This window comes from Rhinatrema bivittatum, chromosome 3 (assembly GCF_901001135.1).
Source record: "Rhinatrema bivittatum chromosome 3, aRhiBiv1.1, whole genome shotgun sequence".
NCBI lineage: Eukaryota > Metazoa > Chordata > Amphibia > Gymnophiona > Rhinatrematidae > Rhinatrema > Rhinatrema bivittatum.
In genome coordinates, this window is record NC_042617.1 from 158,603,359 (window position 1) to 158,626,489 (window position 23,131).

At 43.0% G+C, this 23,131-nt stretch overlaps 1 protein-coding gene across 1 annotated transcript in view; it reads right to left on the reverse strand.

The window, feature by feature from the left end:
* LOC115087120 (probable methyltransferase TARBP1) overlaps nt 1-23,131 on the reverse strand; it is a 421,872-nt gene that overhangs the window by 162,209 nt on the left and 236,532 nt on the right. The window contains exons 10-11 of the mRNA XM_029593877.1: nt 14,968-15,109; nt 11,015-11,108 (exon numbers count right to left, since the gene is read on the reverse strand). Coding sequence (XP_029449737.1) covers nt 11,015-11,108; nt 14,968-15,109 — 236 coding nt within the window. The remainder of the gene's footprint in view (nt 1-11,014; nt 11,109-14,967; nt 15,110-23,131) is intronic.

The window sequence follows — 23,131 nt, forward strand, 5'->3', positions numbered from 1 at the left end:
ACTGCAACTTGAGTACTGTGTACAGTTCTGGTCACCACATCTCAAAAAAGATATAGTTGCACTGGAGAAGGTACAGAGAAGGGCGACCAAACTGATAAAGGGGATGGAACATCTCCCCTATGAGGAAAGGCTAAAGAGGTTAGGGCTGTTCAGCTTGGAGAAGAGATGGCTGAGGGGAAATATAATAGAGGTCTTTAAAATCACTAGAGGTCTTGAACGATTACATGTGAATCGGTTATTCATACTTTCAGATAATAGAAGGACTAGGGGCACTCCATGAAGTAAGCAAGTAGCACATTTAAGACTAATCTGAGAAAATTATTTTTCACTCAACGCACAATTAAGCTCTGGAATTTGTTGCCAGAGCATGTGGTTAGTGTAGTTAGTGTAGCTGGGTTTAAAAAAGGTTTGGATAAGTTCTTGGAGGAGAAGTCTATTAATTGCTATTAATCGAGTTGACTTAGGGAATTGCCCATTGCTGGCATCAGTATCATGGGATTTTCTTGGTGTTTGGTACTTGCCAGGTTCTTGTGGCCTGGTTTGGCCTCTGTTGGAAACAGGATGCTGGGCATGATCGACCCTTGGTCTGACCCAGCATGGCAATTTCTTATGTTCTTATGTTCCCACTCTCGATGATGGAGCCAGGTCAGAGAAAAGTGAACTCAGAGCAAGGAGCAACCACTTAAAATGCCACCACCACCACCCCCACTCTCCTCTCCCCTGCCCCCTCCCATCCCAGTCCAAATCCAACTCTCCCTCCCAGTTTATCACCCAATAATCCCCAGATGGGAGCATAACCCAGTAAGCCTCCTTCCTCCTTCCTCCACCCAAGACCCTGCCCTGATGACCAAATGAAAACCTGCAACACAATCAAAATGCCTATCCCCTTAACTACCCCATATGTCTCCCCCAGAGACTAATATAAAAAAAAAAAAGACTATCCAGAGATGCCAAGGACTCTGTACATGGCACCGCCGAAGTCCGGCAGCAGACTGTGTAATGTGCACCATATTCTCGATAATAGCCAGAAGTCTCATCATGCTGCTTCCCTCTGCTCGCAGATCTTCAGTTCATTATTCTTAGATGGAACAGGCTCACTCTTCTCAGGCCAGCGAGAGCTACTTAGTGCTGCAGTGAGCAATCCCGCGCACGTTGACAGACTAGGCCAGTCCTGAGGATCACTAAGGCCAACGGATCTCTGGCCGGCACTTTCCTTGCCACTGCTGTCAGAGTGGGAACTGTGGCCTGCCACCACCAGCTTGAAGCCTCGTGGTTCTTTGCTTGGCTCCCCAGGTCCACCACCACTGCCATTTGCTGCGCAAGATGAAACTGCACCATTGTTGTTCCAGCAGCGATCCAGGAACGTCATAGCAACCACAGGCAAGTCAAAACATTTTCCAGACCCCACCTTTCCAAATCAACAGCTTCGCCGGATATATCAATCTAAACCTAAGATTTTGAACATGGAGCAGCTTTGACACCAATGAATTCCACTCTTCGTTTTTGAGTGGATGATACAGACCAAATACCTAAAAGGTATTAATGATGCACAAACATCAAACCTTTTCCGCTGGAAAGAAAACTGTAGAACTAGGGGTCATGATATGAAACTCCAGAGGGGATGACTTAAAACCAACATCTGGAAATATTTCCTCACAGAAAGGGTGGTGGATATATGGAAAGTCCTCCCAGAAGAGATGAAGACAAGAATGGTGATGGAATTCAAAAGGGCATGGGATAAACACTGTGGATCCCTACAGGCTAGTGGATAGAAGTGAAAAAAATGTTAATTTAGGTGTAACACTTCTGTATGGGGGTAAACTGCACAGAGCGGCAGTTACTACCCTTAACAGAAGGCATGGGGGTAAACCCCATGGAGCATCAGTTAACACCAAAAGCAGCTTGTTGGGTAGACGGAATGGACTGTTTGGTCTTTATCCGCTATTGTTTATTATGTTGGTCAGATAATGTCATCTTGTAGAACATTGGCATCTTTTGAATCCCAGTTTGCTGATTGCCATTGGGAAAAGGGTTGGGGTTAGGTCAAACTTAGTTTTGAAAAAAATATAATTTTTTTTGGATACCCACAAAAAAAGGAAAATAAAATTTAAAAAAGAGAAAAAATAAGAAAATGTATCTAAGGTTAAAATTTAGACATGCGGCCTTACGAGAGTAAAATTACATCCATTCACATGAGCAGAAGAAAGACAGAATCACATGACAGGAAGCATTTCTGCCTTGGCGCTATTGGATAACGACACACACTTGTGTGATTGATCCACTTTAAAATGCCAAAAAGCAGAATATAAAAAAATAAATTAATAAAAATAAATCTGTCCTGCTTATCCATGAAGAAAACTTCCACACATGTCCTGTACGCATGTAAGTTTATCTTCTGTGAGGAGGCATTCCTAGGGTTGGAGTTGAGAAGGAGTTTGGACTTACTTGCATACTTTTGGATTTTAAAAGTATGCATGTATAATTTCTCAAAAATTTCAGCTTACATTTTAGCAGGTGTAATTGTGTGCAGATAGTCTGAATAGGATCATTTTCAAAGTGAACATAACCATGTAAGTTTGCTTTGAAAATTGGTATAACTTATGTGCGTCTTTAAAGACTTTCTTATATGGGCTGTTACAAAATTATTCCCTATAAGCCTGGTTATGGTGCGGAAAGAGTTAGAGGATTCTGTTGCTCATTTCCTGCCTCCTTATAAATTACTAGGAAAACCATGCAGTTGCAAAAAGAGATAGAATGCCAGCTTTACATAGTCAAATAGCACCCTCTAGTGCCAGTTGTACTTATTTATTCTTTATTTTAATACACACTATGGCAGCGATTCTCAACCAGTGTGTCACCAAGCCCCGGCAGGTGTGTTGCATCTCCCGGTGTCCTGCTGCCCAGTTGTACTTTCCTTCTCCCTTTTTCCAGCCCCTGCGGGCCAATTGGAAGCCTTTCTTCATACCCCCACTGCCCAATGGGAAGCTTTCTTCATTCTGCCTGCCCCCGCGCAGGCCAATCAGAAGCCTTCTCTCTTCTACCTACCAGTGGGAGTAGGAAGAAGGGACGAAGCCTTTGATTGGCCGGTGAGGCAGGTATCGCATAGCACGGGGGTGGGGTGGGAGGTATGGCAGTGTTGAACTCAGATGAAACAAGGCTGCCATGGGAGCCCATCCCTGTGGCAGCGAAGAGGAAACCCGACCCTGACCAAGACTGCCACGGGAGTCCATCCCCGTGGCGGTGAAGCGGAAAACCCGACCCAGATGAAGCAAGGCCACAACGGGAGCTCATGCCCGTGGCGGCAAAGAGAAAACTCGACTCCAACCAAGCAAGGCCACCACGGGAGCCTATCCCTTTGGCGGCGAAGAGGAAACCCGACCCTGACCAAGCAAGGCCGCCATGGGAGCCCATCCCCATGACGGCAAGAAAAAGAATGCCCAGAGTAAAGCTGCGGAGGAACTGGAGCCCATGCCTGCTGTGAAGGAAGAAGAGGTTTTTGGTGAGAGCTTGTGTGTCTGTGGGTGTAAATGGGTGCCTGGGTGAGAGCTTATGTGTCTGTGGGTGTAAATGGGTGCCTAAGTGAGAGCTTGTGTGTCTGTGGGTGTGAATGGGTACCTGGATGAGAGCTTGTGTCTGAGGGTGGGAATGGGTGCGAGCTTGTGTCTATGGGTGTGAATGGCTGCGAGCTTGTGTGTGTGGGTTCCTGGGTGACAGCTTGTGTGCGTGGGTGTGAATGGGTGCGACCTTGTGTCTGTGGGGGTGTGAATGGGTGCCTGGGTGAGAGCTTGTGTATGTGGGTGTGAATGGGTGCCTGGGTGAGAGCTTGTGTATGTGGGTGTGAATGAAAGCCTGGATGAGAGCTGGAAGGAATGGGTGCTTGGGTGAGAGCTTGTGTGCGTGGGTGTGAATGGAAGCCTGGGTGACAGCATGTGAGTGTGAATTGGTGCGAGAGCATTTGTGTGTGATTGAGAGCTTGTATATAAGAGAGCATGTGTGTGATTGAGAGAGAGACTGGTCAGGAAGATGACTGGTGTGAGAGAGACCGAGACTGGTCATGGGGTCTAATTGTGTGTGTGTGTGGTGTGGCCTGCAAGGGAAAGGAGTTAAGAGAGTTGCTGGAGAGGGTAAGTAAAGGTGGCTTTTTAAATTTATTTTTCTTGATTGACTGCCATTTTAATTATTGGGTATTATGCGAGGTCTGCTGTTTTGAAATATTTTATTGATATCTGGACATGTTTTAATAATTTTTATGTTTTTAATTGTTGGATATTATTCTGATCAGCAGCTGTTTTGTAACATTTTTAGTATAGCTTTACAGTTATTTCTGTGGGGATCTATAGCAGCTTGGCTTATTCTGTTTTCCCAATAGTAACTCAAATGGTAAGAGACCTTTAATCTCTGGCTCATGGGTGCAAACCCCATGTTGGGAGAAAAAGATTTTTTTTTGCAATCAAAAAAGCAAACAGAATGTTAGGAATTATTAGGAAGGGAATGGTTAATAAAATGGAAAATGTCATAGTGCCTCTATATCGCTCCATGGTGAGACCGCACCTTGAATACTGTGTACAATTCTGGTCCCCGCATCTCAAAAAAAGATATAGTTGCGATGAAGGTGGTACAGGGAAGGGCAACCAAAATGATAAAGGGGATGGAACAGCTCCCCTATGAGGAAAGGCTGAAGAGGTTAGGGCTGTTCAGCTTGGAGAAGAGACGGCTGAGGGGGGATATGATAGAGATCTTTAAGATCATGAGAGGTCTTGAACGAGTAGATCTGACTCGGTTATTTACACTTTCGAATAATAGAAGGACTAGGGGGCATTCCATGAAGTTAGTAAGTAGCACATTTAAGACTAATCGGAGAGAATTTTTTCACTCAACACACAATAAAGCTCTGGAATTTGCTGCCAGAGGATGTGGTTAGTGCAGTTAGGGTAGCTGGGTTCAAAAAAGGTTTGGATAGGTTCTTGGAGGAGAAGTCCATTAACTGCTATTAATCAAGTTTACTTAGGGAATAGCCACTGCTATTAATTGCATCAGTAGCATGGGATCTTCTTAGTGTTTAGGTAATTGCCAGGTTCTTGTAGCCTGCTTTGGCCTCTGTTGGAAACAGAATGCTGGGCTTGATGGACCCTTTGTCTGACCCAGCATGGCAATTTCTTATGTTCTTATTAGTGTTTAGGGCCTGGTTTAATAGTTGTATTTCTTAGATAGGGTTGTTACTGTTTAAGTGTATTCCATAATACAGGTGGGGACAACGGGCCAAGAAATGATGTGACGCTCATCACAGAGCAGCACCTCAATTTCAACCAGGAGACAAGGTATGGCTCAGTACCAAATTCATCCTTCTCAAGCTGCCATCTGTTCAATTCGCTCCACGCTACATTGGTCCTTTCTCCATTCTCTGCCAGTTGGGACCTGTAACTTACAACTTGCGTTTCCCCACTTCCATGAAGATACACAATGCCTTTCACGTATCTCTCTTGAAGCCACTCATCCTCTCCGAGTTTTCTAGAAAGACTCTGGACCCACAGCCTCTTTCTGCTGAAGAGGACATTATATACCAAATGGATGAGATTTTGGATGTATGGAAACGTGGAAAGGACTGGGAATACCTATTATCCTGGGAAGGATGTGGGCCGGAAGAAAACAGCTGGGAACCTGCTGTTAACATCCTAGATAAGGACTTAATTCAACAATTTCATCTAACTCATCCAAAGAAGCCGAAACCCCCTGGGAGGGGCCCTAAGAATGGGGGTACTGTTGCGCCCGGTAGCAGACGGCTGCAACCTTTGCTGCTCACCTCTCTTTTCCCTGCACCAGAGATTCTTGGAGTGATGGCAGCCTCAGCCTGCAAACGCCGACTTCCTTGGCGTCCCCGGGACGGCGTGGGCGATCCTGTCCGCCATCTTGAATCAGGGATTCTCTAGGGGGCACGCGCCAGGTCCTCTCTTATTCACGAAATGGCGGGAACCTCAGGGGTGTCCCCTCTGCATGACATCACTCGCCTATTGTATTTATACCATCCAGCCTATGCTTCCTACAACTTAGCAAGGACTTCCTTCCTGCTTATTCCACTCCTTTGGAGACCCTTCACTTCACTACTCAACTGGTTCCTGAACTCCTGGACTTAGAATGCCTTAGGTACCCGCTCCTCGGGGGCCTTATGTTCTGGCTATCCGTTCCTCGGAGGGCCTTCCTGCCTGGAGATTCCATTCTTCCTCGTTGGGACCCTGCTTGTTCAGCCTTGTGAGTGCTACTCTCGCTTCCACCATCTTACTGACGGAACCGCTGGTGTACCCCGTGCCTCGGGCCACTACTGTGCTCATCCCAGCTACCCTTCTACACTACGGAGTGAGCACCATCATCTACATTGCGCTGCTGACCTCCTGCACCTCTCTGAACTTCCACTTGCTGATCCTCAGCATACCCCGTGCTGCAGGCCACTACCGGATCTACTCTGAGAGGTGTGTCACCACTAGAGGAATTCCTTGGCGTACCACGCTCTGCGGGCCACTACCAGGAATATCATCATCAAGCAGCCTTACTACTCTGGACTGTCTTTTCTCCACGCTGTGAGTTATACCCACATTTCCAGTATAATAAAGTCTCTTATATCTGTGTCTGTCTCAGCTGAGGCCATGCCTATCATGGTGAGTCCCCACAGGGCTCCTCCCTGTGGGTAGAGTCAGCTCTCACTACGATCCATGGTCCACTACCATACCAGATTATAACAAGAACCATCTATCAGGTGTGTCCCGGCCAATAAAAGGTTGAGAACCACTGCATTATGGGCTCGATATTCAAATCTGCCTGGATATATAACTTAGCCGGATATGAATTATCCATCTAAGTTTCAAAGGATATTCAGCAGCACGGCTATGCCGCTGAATATCCACGTATAAGCCGCTACTTAGCCAATTAAGTTATCCGGCTAAGACTGAATATCACCAATTATCCGGTTAACTTATCTAGCTAAGTAGCACCACTCTGATCCGCCCATTGCCTGTTCAGAAATAGCTGGATAAGTGATTTATCCACTTATCTTGCGGCCATTGAATATAACTGGTCCTACTTATCCAGTTATCAAGCACTGAATGAGCTTTGAATATCAGGCTCTAAATTACTCCTGGGGAAATTCTGCACAGCACAGTGCAGAATTTTTCCATCATGAAGAATTTGGGTTTTGAGCCGATGAAAGAGAAAATGCAAAGGGAGACACTAAGATCCTCACCCATCCTGCACACCCCTAAAAACTGTTCCTACTAGTCTCAGTCCTCCCCCACTCACCTTTTCCTGACACTCTGAGCCATAGCCCCCAAAACAGCTGCTTCCTGACACCACACAGCTCTCAATATCTGATTTCCCACACTGGTCTTATTTCCTGATATTGTGAACCTAGCAGAGGAATATGGGCACCATGACATAAACGCATTGAGGCGCAGAGACCTAGAAGGGAATAGCTGCTCCAGGGGCTGACTGACAGACTACCCTGGCAGTAATGAGAGGGGAAGCTGCCAGCGATGGAAAATTTGCATCGCACCATGTGTTATGGTGCTTATCGCATGCGTTAAGGCTTTTTCACATGTGAAAACACCATAACGCATGCGAAAAGCAGAGTTGCTTACCTGTAACAGGTGTTCTCACAGGACAGCAAGATGTTAGTCCTCACATATGGGTGACATCATCAGGCTGGAGCCCAATCACGGAACACTTTTGTCAAAGGTTCTAGAACTTTGACTGGCACCTACTGGGCATGCCCAGCATGGCACTAACCCTGCATCCAGCAGAGGTCCCCCTTCAGTCTCTTTTTCCGTGCAGCAGTAGCCTTGTGGGTTAAGGAGCTCTCTAGAGATTCTCGACAGGAATTTTCCTCACGGAACTTCTTTCAAAATTTTCAAAAATTTCTACCCCATAGGGGTCCCCTGTTGATAACAGTGCTCCATGGTCGAAAGGTAAGGTTTTACCCTCATTGCGGTCGATTCCCGTCGAGTTTTCCCTTCGGGGCCTACTGGCCATCGACCGCACCACGGCTAAATTTTTGTTGAAGCTATAGCGTTGGGATTTCGTTGGTGCCTTGACTGTCCTCTGACAATGTCCATCACAGACCCGCATAGGGTTTGTGTATTGTGTTTGGGGTCCGACCATGACATACTAACTTGCACCAAATGTGCCCAAATGACACCGAAGGGCCGTAAGGCCCACTCAAAAAAAATGGAGTCTCTTTTTCAGTCAAAAACCCCGACTCCATCGACCGCTTCAACTTCGTCTGAGCCGGTGCCATCGACCTCTCGCCAGCAGCAAGACACCGGTGCTGTCCGACTGGCATTGACTATTCCAAAGGTGTCGACCTCTTACTCATCGCCTCAGGAGAAGGACCAAGGAGAACATCGTGAAAAGCGTCAACACAGTCATCGGAAGGTTCAGTCCGCTGATCCAGGCAAGCCCTTGGCATCGGCGTCAGAGCCACAGATAAAGAAATCCCGTCCAGAGAAGGCCCCATCCTCCTCTGTGACTGGGTCACCGAGGCATTCCTCACCTTCGTTGGTGCTGGGAGTCGTGATTCCACTTTCAACAGTGGACCCTCCGGCTATGCCAGTGTTGCCTCCTACTCCGGAGTCGGGGTTCCACGCCCTAGGCTTCCGCGAAGAATTGGATCAGATGATCCAAGAGGCCATCGGTAAGGCACTACAGGGTTTTCAACCTCCATCAGTACCGATGCCGATGCCAGACCCAGTCACCGACCCGATTCGCACGGCGCTCACACCGCTGCTCGGCAGGCTGGATGCGTTGATCCTCTCCGACCTCGCCCACTTTATTTATGTGAATGATGTGCAAATACTCCTCCCCATCTCTGACTCCTTAGCCAGCACCCTTAAAACCTGGGAAAACACACTATCATCTATCAATAGCCTCCTCAACAACCTTAATCTTGTCCTTAACACTTCCAAAATGAAACTGATCATCATCTCCCCTCATCATAATCCATTAAGTGCCCTCCCCCAAACTATCACATTCTCACAACACATACGAAAGCTTGGTGTCAAAGATAGCCATCTCAAACTTAAAAATTCATCAGTGCAACAATGAAAGAATGCTATTTTAAACTTAACACCTTGAAAAATCTCAGACCACTCCTCCACTTTAACGATTTCCGCACAGAACTTCAAGCCATGATATTCTCCAAAATTGACTATTGTAATTCCATACTCCTTGGTCTACCCAAAGCCTCTATTAAATCTCTTCAAATGCTCCAAAACTCAGTTGCCAGAATTCTTACTAACACCCGAAAAATAGACCATATCTCCCCCATCCTCAGAGACCTTCACTGGTTCCCCATTTCCTACCACATAATCTACAAAACACTCACTATCTTACATAAAACTCTTCACAACCAAAATATACGCTGGTTGAATGACATTTCCACACCGCTAACAGACCAACCAGATCCTCCTATAAAGGCACCTTAGACACATCATAACAGAGCTTACACACCTTAACAGCATAAAAGAACGTGCTGTATGTTATATTATGCACTGACTTTCTAAAGTACCTCATCTCTGCTGTATTCAAGAATGCTAGTTTTAGATTAAGGAAACAGAGGACCCTGACTACATGCTGGAATGCAGCCAGACTACATGCTGGAATGCAGCCAGCCAACACCCCAGACCCATTAGCTGATTGGTCTAATACATTCCCAAATCAGATGCCCTGCACTTATCTAGAATAAACACTCTGCATATGCTCTGATTGGTCAGTATGAAAGGCATAAAAGGTTCTGCACTTTACTGGAACTTTGAGTGACTGGGATGATTATACATTTGTATGGACCTGTCGCTCCCTGGAACAAACTTATCTGTACTTTGTTCGTCTCTGTCTCTATCCTCTTTGTCTCTGTCTATCTCATTAAAGTTTTATATTACATATTGCTTCAGTGATTTGTTTAGAATTAACAGTGCCCTTTCCATTGCTGGCCCCTACACCTGGAATACCATGCCTACCAATCTCAGACAAGAACAATGTACTCAAAAATTTAAGAAAAAACTCAAAACATGGCTCTTTAAACAAGCCTTCCCTTAACACCCTCCCCCCCCCCAATTCACTTTTCACATTTCCCAACTCTTAAACTCCCCACCTCTGCCCCCCTTTTAAGAGTCCCACCACCCCCCTCATGCTACTCTTCTTGGACTTACTATCTCACAATCTCTCTTAGGAGTGCTAGATGGCCCCCTATGCCATCTGTGCATACTGGTACTGACTTACTTTCTTCATATATCTTGATATACCTTAGCGTTAATCTCTGTGTTTACCACATATGTTGAAATGACTCTAACCCCTGAACTCCCATTGCCCCTGTCACTGTTTTATGTAACTCTCTTTCTCTGTTAATATCGCTCGATGGAAGAGTCCCACCTCTCTGCTCATGCTTCTCTACATAGACCTACTTCCTCGCAATCCTGCATAGCTGTGCTAGATGGCCCCAATGCCAAGTGATCATATTGTTACTGTTTTACGTTATTCATATTTCTTGATATGCCTTTATCATTAGCATTTACCATATTTTTTTTAATGACTTTTCCTTAACTCCCTTGTTGCCCCTGCTTTATATAACTCACTTTTCTCTGTTAACAACGTTTCAATGTAAACCAGTGTGATGTGTCCACGAATGTCAGTAGATAAAAGTCTTAAATAAATACCATCCTGCTTGTCCTGTGAGAAACACCTTAACACGATTTTATAAATGACCCTGCAAGTTAGCCAACTATATTCAATAATTTGGTAGCACAATTGAATGTACCTCCAAAGTTAGCCAGATAAGTTTATCTGGCTAACTTTGCTATCCAGAGAGTGACTGCATATGGACCTCTATATATTTTAGAGTAATCATGGTATAAACTTGACATGTCATACCTTCCTGTTTTGTCTCACATAAAATATTGTATATTTTGCCAATTGAAAACATATATATATATATATATACACACACACACACACATTTAATAACAAATATACTTACTTTTCTTCCTTCATCAATTCCACATCTGAAGCCAATAGAATCATTGTAGCAACAAGCTTTGCTTCAAACCAGTCAGGCATAGGCAAATTGTCATCTGATCACATCCATAAAAATGAAAAGATAATAAAATTGTTATAATTCCTGGGTTTGTCAAACTATCCCCTTGGCTTTACCCCTTTACTGTATTTCCAGAGCAAAACATGTTACTTTCTATGAGGTCATTTCTACTTTCTAGGCAAAACGTCCAATACCAATTATACTGGACAATAGTCTCAATGCCTAAAAAAATGTAGCTGCCAAATTGAAGATCAGAGTTAAATTCATCCAGAAGTTGGCAAGCACAAGTTGGGGGAACATTAGTATTAGTGCTACAGATTTCGGCGCTAGCCCTTGTATACTCTGAAGCCAAGTACTATACACTGATTTGGACTGGAAGAAATAGTAAAACTTGACTTGTTGGCACCCAACTAAACATAAGTTAACTCCACTACCCTCGCTGCAAGTGCTGTCTTATCTATTCTCCACCTGTTCAATATGAAGAAGCATCCCCATGGGAAGCTCAGAAAATTAAGGAAAACATTTTTCCCTATTCACCAGGACTTCAACAATACCCATCATGGCACCAAGCAAGCCTTTCTGGATCATTGTACTTTCCTTCCAACAACGCAAAAACAAGGATAACGCTTTTTTATAGGTGGTTTATAAAATTTTAATGTAATGAAATAAAACCTTTGGTGAAACTTGGAAAACTGAATGGAATTCACAAGAAGTCCCAAATGACTTGTGATAGATCCAATGCAGAAAGTCCCTGGCTTTGATCTTTCATGTCTCTTGAGAACCAAGCTGTATTCGCCCAAACCACGGGAGATGCAAATACTTGATCACAAATAGAAAAATAACCAGCATGAGACTGTGGCCATCTAGAGCAGGCCATTGAACATATAATGATTCAATGCCTGAAGGAGATCTCAAAGCAATGTACTCTGCAAATTCTGATATAATCGTCTGGCTCCAACACATACATGTAAAATTGTAGTAGCTGTAAACTACATCAAACAAATGAAAGAAGAGGCAACTAGAACACAAGATTTGCCATACTGGGTCAGATCAAAGGACCATCAAGTCCAGTGTCCTGTTTCTAACAGTGGCCAATACAGGTCATAAAGCAGCTGGTAAGATACCAAAAGGTAAATTGATTCCATACTGCTTATCCCATGGATAAGCCATAGATTTCCCCAAGTGCATCTTAATTAGAGATGTGCAAAGCCCAAACCTTTTGGTTCAGGCTTCGTTTTTGGCCCACCATGGGAAATTTCGTATTTCCCGCATTTCAGGCCTTTGTAATTCAGGGGACCCAAATTTCGGGTTAGTGCGTGCTAACTCCCATTAGCGCACACTAACCCGAAAAACAAATTTTCCAGAAATTTCAGGAAAATTTGGTTCGGTTTTCGGGTTCCCCAAACCAGGGAATTCGTCCTAAACGATTGCATATCCCTAATCTTAATAATAGTTTATTGACTTTTTCTCCAGGAACCTGTCCAAACCTTTTTTAAACTCAGCTACACTAACAGATTTTACTATATCCTCCAGCAATGAAGTCCGAGCTTAATTATGCATTGAGTAAAATATTTTTTATTTGTTTTAAATGTACTACTTAGTAACTTCATTGCATGTCCTGCAGGCTTTGTATTTTGTGAAAAAGTAAACAATCAATTTGCGCTCACCAGTTCTATTCCGCTCATTACTTTATAGACATTATTTCCTAATACAGGTGGATACAGATGAGAAAAATCAGCCAGAAATGTACACTCTGTTACAATTCAGTGAAGATGGATTATGAATGTCAGGCAGTTGTCTTCCTACTCATGACAAACAATGGTCTGATTATTTGAAGATTTGAGCAAGAAAAGCAAGGGCTGTACTGAACAATCTCCTTTCATAATGCAGCATCCAAAGTAATAAAAAAGCAGTTCTAACTAGGAATGAGCATCTATGGTCTAGAATTCATTTAATGAAGATACTCTTAAGTCCCCAATCATCTTATTTTCATTAAAAACAATTATTTACCAAGAATAATGATTAATCAGAGCTCTTGTTTCACCATGTTAGCCATTACACTCAGTCTACTCAAGCATGGCACAGACTGTTAAAGACAGGGTGAAGCAGCTGCTCTGAAGATAAGTCCCTCTACTCTCCATCCTCATTTATAAAACTTTCCCAGTAGTTAAGTAAGACCTTTGGATTAGTAAGAAAAGTCAGCGAAAAAAAAATTGCCCCTTCATACAAAAGAAAGGGTGGGGGAAACAGAATATAAACTTGATTTTCAAAGACATTTACGTGTTTTGTAAGCATAAATGGGCATTTGAAAACTTCACTGGGGGGGGTGAGCAAATAAATGTATGCACAGAAGTGATTTCATACTTGCTGTTAGTGCACTAGAAACAGGTATTCCAGGGGATAAGATTTGTGTGGGGATAGCATTGATTTTTGGAGTACTAACTGGCAGCAGATTTCAAACAAATTAAGAACATAATTTTTTTCAGTTAACATAAGAACATAACATAAGAAATTGCCATGCTGGGTCAGACCAAGGATCCATCTAGCCCAGCATCCTGTTTCCAACAGAGGCCAAACCAGGCCACAAGAACCTGGCAATTACCCAAACACTAAGAAGATCCCAAGCTAATGATGCAATTAATAGCAGTGGCTATTCCCTAAGTAAACTTAATTAATAGCCGTTAATGGACTTCTCCTCCAAGAACTTATCCAAACCTTTCTTGAACCCAGCTACACTAACTGCACTAACCACATTCTCTGGCAACAAATTCCAGAGCTTTATTGTGCGTTGAGTGAAAAAGAATTTTCTCCGATTAGTCTTAAATGTGTTACTTGCTAACTTCATGGAATGCCCCCTAGTCCTTCTATTATTCGAAAGTGTAAATAACCGATTCACATCTACTCGTTCAAGACCTCTCATGATCTTAAAGACCTCTATCATATCCCCCCTCAGCCGTCTCTTCTCCAAGCTGAACAGCCCTAACCTCTTCAGCCTTTCCTCATAGGGGAGCTGTTCCATCCCCTTTATCATTTTGGTTGCCCTTCTCTGTAACTTCTCCATCGCAACTATATCTTTTTTGAGATGCAGTGACCAGAATTGTGCACAGTATTCAAGGTGCGGTCTCACCATGGAGCGATAAAGAGGCATTATGACATTTTCCGTTTTATTCACCATTCCCTTCCTAATAATTCCTAACATTCTGTTTGCTTTTTTGACTGCTGCAGCACACTGAGCCGACGATTTTAAAGTATTATCCACTATGATGCCTAGATCTTTTTCCTGGGTGGTAGTTCCTAATATAGAACCTAACATCGTGTAACTACAGCAAGGGTTATTTTTCCCTATATGCAACACCTTGCACTTGTCCACATTAAATTTCATCTGCTATTTGGATGCCCAATCTTCCAGTCTTGCAAGGTCCTCCTGTAATGTATCACAATCCGCTTGTGATTTAACTACTCTGAATAATTTTGTATAATCCGCAAATTTGATAACATATAATAAAGTTAACATATAATAAAGCTCTGGAATTTGTTACCAGAGTTTCTGGTGAAGGTTAATAGAATATCTGAATTTCAAAAAGGTTTGAACAAGTTTCTGCAGGACAGGTCCATGGAGAGGCCTTCACCTCATTAGGATCTGCCAGGTTCTTCTAAGAGAGCCAGACTGAGACAAGATGCTGGGCTCAATGAACTTACGTTCTCAAGTGCTGTGTGGTGCTTACTGAATTCATTAAAAATGAACACCTCAAAGTGAAAAAAAAATGTCTAGCACAGGTTCCAATGGCCCTATAGATTAACAACTAGCCTTAAAAGCAGTTCAGTAGGCCACAGTATTCAGTAGATTATGTAATAGTATGATTAATTCTTCATTTCAATGTTATTTTCAAATTTACCTTTTGAAATGGGTGCTTTCAGGTATTCTTCCACAAGATTCTGCACATAGATATTAAGTGAAGACCTAGCTTGATGTGCATTATGGTCACAAACTAAGGACTTTTTGAAGTGGGCATCATTCATGTGTAACCAATCACAAAGCTGAAAAATACAACTCTATTATTATTTTATTTTATTAATTTTCAGATAAAGATAAAAAAACTTTGCCACAATTTTAAACAATGAAAACTAATGTGCAGTGCATGATCACTGAAATATAAGAAGATTAAAAACTAAATCTATCAGTTCAACAGTACTCAGAAAAGGCAAAAGTTGCTTTTCTGTAATGGGTGTTTGCCAAGGATAACCAGTCACAATCATGAGTTACATAAATTTAATGGTACCAATGTGGAGCATCTCCCAGCACATTTAGAAAAGCTTTTTTGAGCATGTGTGGGAATTCCCACACATCTTTTGCCTGGCAGAACCCTTTCAGTTATCTGGGTAAACTTTGCTACTCACAGGGCTTTTGAATATTTATTAATTTATTTTTAACTTAAGAACATAAGAAATTGCCATGCTGGGTCAGACCAAGGGTCCATCAAGCCCAGCATCCTGTTTCCAACAGAGGCCGTCAAAACAAGGCCACAAGAGCCTGACAAACTTTTATATACCGATCTTCTTGTATGGGATAACAAATCAAACCGGTTTACAGTGGAACAATAACTTCGCATGAGAGCGTTACATAGAACCTTAAACATATAATAACGTTGAATAAAACATTCAATAGCTTTGAATAAATAACATTAAAATAGGAGGGGCATTGAATGCACCAAGGATGATCCGAATTAGTACATGAGGTACGAAAGACTTAGTAAATGAGATACAGTTAACTTGATACAAAATACCATGCTTGCTGGGTGCCCTGAGACAGGTTACGGTGAATTGGTAAGGCTACCCAGGCAGTTCTGGGAACGCTGATTTAAATAATCACGTTTTTTTTTAAGGAAATTGGGCAGGGGTCTAGTCGCAGTCCTGGAGGGAGAGAGTTCCATTGCATGGGGCCTGCCGTGAACAGGGCTCTGTTCCTTAGAGATGATTTTGCTTGGCGGGGCGTGTAGAGTGCCTTGGTAGGCTCTTCTAATCGGTCTGACCGAGGTGTGAGGGCGCAGCTGAATGGTGAGATCAATAGGGGAGAGTTTGTGTATGGTTTTGTGCAAGATGGTCAGAACTTTATAAAGTATTCTGAACTTGATAGGGAGCCAGTGGAGGTTGTAGAGGATAGGCGTGATGTGGTCGCTCTTTTTTGAATTTGTCAGGATCCTGGCAGCCGAGTTCTGTAACATCTGCAGGGGCTTGATGGTGTTGGATATTGTAAAACAAAACGAAGCATGCTGAACAGTTGCCAATCCTGCCCATTCCCTGCCTTAAAAAAAAAAACCCCTGCCTCTTCCCTCCTTCCAGTAAAATGTTCACATGAAACTAAAAACACGTGCATACGCTCACTGTTTAAAAAGTGGCATAAACACGCATACATGCTACTTTTACGAGTGGAACCCCTTTGAAAATTCACCTTTAAGTGCATAGCTCTGACAGTTTCCAGCATATCTGTATTAATTTATTCACTTTACTCTGAGTGAAAAGATCAATCCCTATTCAGAGCAGAGTAGCTTTAACTGGCTAACTTTAGGAAATTAACTGTTAGCCAGTGAAGTTACTCAATTCTGAACGCAACTGGTCCAGTAAACTGGACAGCTGTCAGTGAAGGGAGCAATCATCGGTCTTTTCACCTTGAAGTGAAGTGAATAAATTAAATTAATACTAGTGTGCCATGAAGCTGTCAGTATTCAGTCCAATAGCCCACTTTTGGAGTTCAGAGGTGGGGATTTGGCTAACACTTTTTTTTTTAAGGTTGCAGATTTTGGTGGAGGGGGGGGTGGAGAAGAAAATTAATATTACCGGCTTTCACATGCCTTTTTAGATTCAAACTTGCCTGAGCAACAGAGATAGATGTAATTTGCTATCAACTGTAAATTGTCCATTGAGTCCTGCAATCCCAGGACTGTTGGAATCAAAAGAAATAAAAAGTTGGATTCACCTTCTAAGGGCTTTGATACACTCCAAAATAGAAGGCAACAGCTTTCCTGCAATCTAGACTGTGCACAGCTTGTTCACCTCTATGAACATGAGCCCTAAGAGAAAAATTGTGCAAGGATGCTTGGTTGGCTAAAGGTAGAACTCCAACAGCACCACAAGCAAGAAATTGGGGATGTGTACATAACACCACCCTATTATGATAACTCTTAGGGTAAAACAGAGTTAAATCAAAGCAATGTACAATAAAATCCACATACATAATAACTTTAAATATTAATTTAAAAAACTAACAATGGACAATCCAACAACAAGACAAAACTGAACAAAAACATAAAATAATATAAGTCAATCCAGGCATAAAAATCTCACTGCAAAGGGTTTGTCATTTGGGGCCTTAGACAGATAGGTTCAATCACTGGTGTAATCAAGATTGGCATGCTGCAATGCTCTCTACATTGGTCTTCCTTAGACCTATGTGCAGGTATTGCAGCTAGTCCAAAATATAGAAGCCAGGGTATTGTTTGGCCTTCATTTTTTTTATTTAGATTTAGCTCACACCTTAGTAGTACCTCAAGGCAAGTTACATTCAGGTACAGTAGGTATTTGCCTGTTCCTAGAGGACTCACGATCTAAGTTTACATCTGTTAGAGTAGCAGCCTGAGAAACAGGGAAGCCAGATCCTTCCTTGGACTAGACACTTCACCTTCCACTACCTCAAGTACAAGCTTAATTATAGGGACCAGATTTCTCCCGCTCTACATCAGCTGCATTAGCTCCCTATTAAATTTCTTTCCTAACTCAACATATGAATTCTAACTTAAAGCCTTAAGAAACCTTGCCATGACATATCTAATAGAATGTGCTGCTTGATGTAAACCAACATATTCACTTTGCACTACAAGTGAATATCTTTTGCCAGTTCTATAACTCTCAGATATGAGATTAAGGAAAACTAATGAGAGGCCTCAGGGGAGACCTCCTTCGTTCCCCTGGAGGAGAGGGCTCTGAAGTGAGACCCTCAGAGTCCTTTGAGGATTCTGCAGTGTCATCCCCCAGGGGTCATAAGGAGCATCATCCTTGCTGTAATCCACAGGGGATGGGGCCCTAGGTGCTGGGTCAGTAACACCACTGATGAGCACATTGAGATGCTCCAGCAGCAGTTCCAGCAGGGAGAGCCCAGGCACCGACACTTTCAGTGCTACTGGCTTGATGCCCCACAGCGCCCGATCAACTGCCAGCTGGACTCTGTGCTACAACTCCTCCTCAAAGGTTGTCAATGCCAAAATGGACTCTTCTTCAGAGCCTCGAGATGGATTGGTAACTGACACCAGGACCAGTGGAGACCAACATGGACCCCCAGCATCGATGGAGGATAGGAAATCCTCGCTGTGGGGTTGCTTCGGGGCATCACGGCAAGTGCTGGTGCCAACCTGAGCCTGGCATCATGAATAGAGGGTGACTGGTGCCGATACTTCCTTGGCTTCCCTCGGTGCTCAGCCCGGTCTTTCCCCAGTGTCAAGGTCGAAGACGACAAATCCAATGTCCTCAACCTGAAGGAGACTGACAGAAGTCAGTCCCCAGTGCCCCTATCTGCCAGCAGCACCGACAGAGTGGAAGACCCCGCTGGTGTCAACAGCTTGGTGTCTATTGGTGCAGTTCCATGGTCCTTCGGCATCGATGCCACTGATGCCGATGGCTTGGACTTCCTCGCCTCAAAGAGCTTCTCCATCTTATTGAGGCGAGTACAACATTCCTTTGGGGTCATTTGGTCGCACATGGGGCACTCCTGAATGTCATGCGATACACCGCGGCAGAGGATACACACCTCGTGTGGGTCCGTAATGGACATAGTCCTTGGGCACTGAGGGCATTGGTGAAAATCCAACGAAGCCATGGCAACATGAACTAAAAGGGACGAAAATGACCATGGAGGTGGTGGATGTCAGATGCCAGCGGACACCGAGGCATCACTGCCACGGGGTAACAAAGCAAAAGGAAACGTACTGAACCGGCGAAAAACCTAACTGGGAAGCAAGAGGGAAATGAAGAAAGACCCGCACTGAGAAAAATGTGAGAAAACACTGAAAGGATCGGTGACAGTTTTCCAATACTTTTTTCTAGCAAAAACCGCATGAGCTCAGAAACCGTGATGTGAAAGCTCCACGGGAAAAAAAAAAAAGAGAGAGACAGAAGAGGGACCCTGTGTGGATGCATGGAACAGGGCATGCTCAGTGTGCCTAGTCAAAGTTCTAGAAACCTTGACATAAGTTTCTCGTGCCAGGCTCCATCCAATGATGTCACCCATGCGTGAGGACTGTCATCCTGCTTGTCCTGGGAAAAATACATATACAAGATTCAAGTCATAATCAGAAAAATAAGCCTCAAAGATAGTTCTGAAAAGAGCTGAACATTCACATATTTAGAGCAGTCACTTAGTTCAAATCTTTGTTTTGCTGCCTTTGGTAAAAATTAAAAAAATAAACAGACTTTTTCCCCATAAAACAATGGCATGATGTCAATTCTTCAACCAAACATTTTCTAAATTTGTGGTCAATGAAAACAGCAAAAACATTTTTTTCAATATAAGATGTTCTCCCAGTACAAAGAATGTCAAGTCTCCTAGTTCACAGCTTTTTAAATAGAAGGTCAAAAAATGAACAATTTCATTCTCTCAACCAGGCCTATTTAAGATGGGCAACCGCTCTGGATACCCAAGCCTAGGGGGTGCCACATCACCCTTTTGAGTCAGTTTGCGAGCCTTAAAGGGAAGAGGGCTGAAAGCAACCCTTGCCCAGGGTGCCAGTTTGTCAACGACTGCCTTATCCCCAACCTTGCTATATGCAAGAATGCTCTCTCTACATAAATAAATTAAAAAAAAAAAGCATTGTAAATATCTATATCGATATCTATATACATACACACACGTCTCAAATGGAATCACCCAAAAAAGTCTGCATTTTCAGCAAGACATACACAAGTTGCCATTCCAACCAGAAGGAAATTTAGAAATAAATGAGGATTTTTCTGATGCCTTTGTTTCTTTGCCTTTCTAAAGAAAGACCTCAGTGGAGTTTACTGTTCTATCACCAATTTTATTTTTAACCTAAACTAGAAGAATCAAGAATTCAGAGACTTTTTTTTTTTAGATAATCGAGAATCATTTCAAATCTCACCTCCTTCCACAGTGTAGTTCCTCTACATAAAGACTCCTCTGATCTAAGAGCCGTTAGAAAGTTAGAAATGTCTGCAAGTGACAAATTTTCCTGAAACAAGCAGCAACAATTCATTAGTACTATAGAAGAATAAAGCAAAAAAGGTTAACACAAATATCAAAAGTTTATTTTCTAGCTGGATCACAGCTCAGTCTGAACTACAACATAATATATTTTTTAAAAGGTTAAATTTTACTTTGACATTCCCTCCCCCCCATGCCCCTGCAAGAATATGTCATAAGGAGGAGAGGGAGAGAAAACAGACAGCACGGTATAGGGCTCAGCAAAGTCCAGCTGCACAAAACCCAGAAGTTAAATCTCCAGCAAACTCGTATATTCCTTCTGTTTTAAGTTCTAACCCTTAAATAGTGTAAGAAACAGTTTCTAGCAATTACATGGGATTATATACTAAACTTGACACATGGTTTTCCATTTAGCATCCATACCATACACAATTCCCTCTGAAAATGTAGAACTGCAAAGACGCAAAAATGTGAGCAATGGATCTATTTACCTACACAAATATCGCTAAAACAGTAACCTAGCTACTTTTTAAGGATATTCTACATTTTGCTGGACAATTACATTGTGATAAAATGGGATTTTATATGTATTTCGAATCCCTTTTCGGCGTAAGACATGTGTTCTTATCCGTGACATATACCTTCCCTTATGAAACCCTGCACAGCCAGCGACTGAGCTCAGGTTCTGCAGTGATTATTAGCAGCCCAAGAGTTTCCTTTACGTCCTTGGGGGTATAAGGGATTAACCTGGCTGTGTGAATTCAGAATGAGGCTTAGACAATTATATATTCTGAAATGTCATTAGTTAGGGCACCAGCAAACTGAGCTACAATGGGTTAACTCCGCAACAGCTCCAAGGGGAGCTGGCTGAAACTTGGGAGAACTTTCCAGTCTTGGAAGGCAGAACAGGAGAGTGACCTGTACCAAGGCCCTCTCCCAGCTCTACTCAGTCTCTCGAGGACAGACTATTCCTGAACCTGAACCCAGGCACTAAATCTTAATTAGGCAGTGGTAACTGAATAAATCTTTGGTCATTTTGCCTGTCTGTTTGCAAGTTATATCATTTCATGTTTTTTCCTCTTTTTTCCTTAATAAGCTTCTTAGGAGGTCATTTTCCATTACTTATCGAGTGCTATAAGCAGCTATCGCACGCGAAAAGTCTCTTTTCACGTGCAATAGCTTGCTAGGGGTGGAGTTGGGGCGGACTCCGCGATGTCCTCGCTGGCGGCAATAAGGTAAGATACGTTATCTTCGCCAGTAGCACGCCGAATAAACTACACCTTTTATGGTGTCGCTTTCGGTGCAAAAGCCGGCAGCCCGCAGTGGTACGATGGCTCGGGCTTTTCACAGGCCCGCCACCCCTTCGTCCCCCCACCCCCCCCCCGTTTTCACTGGATTCACCATTCTGCGATATAATGGTGAATCCAGGCCTTAGTTTGTTACCCGGTGTCTGATTTGTGACCCACTAAAGTAAGTCACTGGGTCAACTCAGTAATTTTTGTGCGTGGTCTGAAGATGTAATTTCTGGGAACTGTGTGACACCTGGGTTTGATGTGGGTCACAGCGACCCTAAATCCACCAGGGAGTAGCTTGTGGAATAGGGTTGTTGTCTAGAGGCAAGAAGAAACCCAGCTGGCGAGTGGGGAAGTTACTGGTATGGGAACTCAGGTGCAAGTGAGAACTGTACAGTACTTAGCGGGACCCTCCAAGTGACAGAGGTTAAATCTGAAATGGTGTTAGGGGTAGTTCAGAGGCGTTGTGATACATATTATGGACTTCTTAAAAAAAATAAATAAATAAAACAAGTGCCCAGCCATGATTTATATAGAGTAAAGGAAGTCTCTGAGCTCAAATATTAGTATAAATTTTAAATTAGAAGAAATAACTAGGTTTTTTCTGAGATGCTCATTTTTTATAAATAAAACTTTATAGTCTTAATGCCTAAAGCTGTATGATCAGCACATGAGTCCAAGCAAGAAAACCAGATGTGAGAAGGGATACACTGAATACTGGAGCTGTAAATAATACATTAATCCTAGGCCTTGGATCCTTCAAACTAACATTCACCAGCACTGTTTAGTTATTAGTTTTATGTTTTTTTGGTCACCCTAAAATCAAAGTGGTCTACAGTTTAAATAAGATTGGTAGCATATAAAACATTTATATCATCCTTTCCAAGTGGAAATATTTATTTATTTATTTTATTTAAAGGCTTTTCTATACTGGCGTTCATGAAAAGACATATCACGTCAGTTTACATTGAACCAGTTTAGAAATACATCCAACAGGGCGGTTTAAACAGGGTTTGACGTCAAACAAGAAAGGAAGGTCACGAAATAATGGAGGAGGTAGATGGTAAACATATAGACAGCCTATAAAAACAGAAAACCATAGAATATTGCACGTTTAACAGCAAAAAAACATAAAACCATAGAGTAAAGAGCGTTTAACGGTAGGGGAAGGTCATGGCTTCAGTTCTTTAGGGAAAGGCTTGTCTGAAAAGTCATGTCTTAAGCTTTTTCTTGAACGTTCGATGGCAGGGTTCTTGGCGAAGGTCAGGGGGGAGAGAGTTCCATTGTGCGGGCCCTGCGGCAGAGAGAGCGTGTTTCCTGAGCGAGGACTTGGCAGGGGGTGCATAGAGGGTACCTTTGTATGCTGTTCTTATTGGTCTGGAGGAGGTGTGAGGTTGAAGAGGGATATTTAAGTCGAGAGTGGTCTGCATGTGAATGGTCTTGTGTATCAACGTTAGTACTTTGTGGAGGATTCTGAATTTAATGGGGAGCCAGTGTAACTTTGAGGACGGGGGTCACATGCTCTCCTCTGTTGGTGTTGGTCAGGATCCTTGCGGCGCA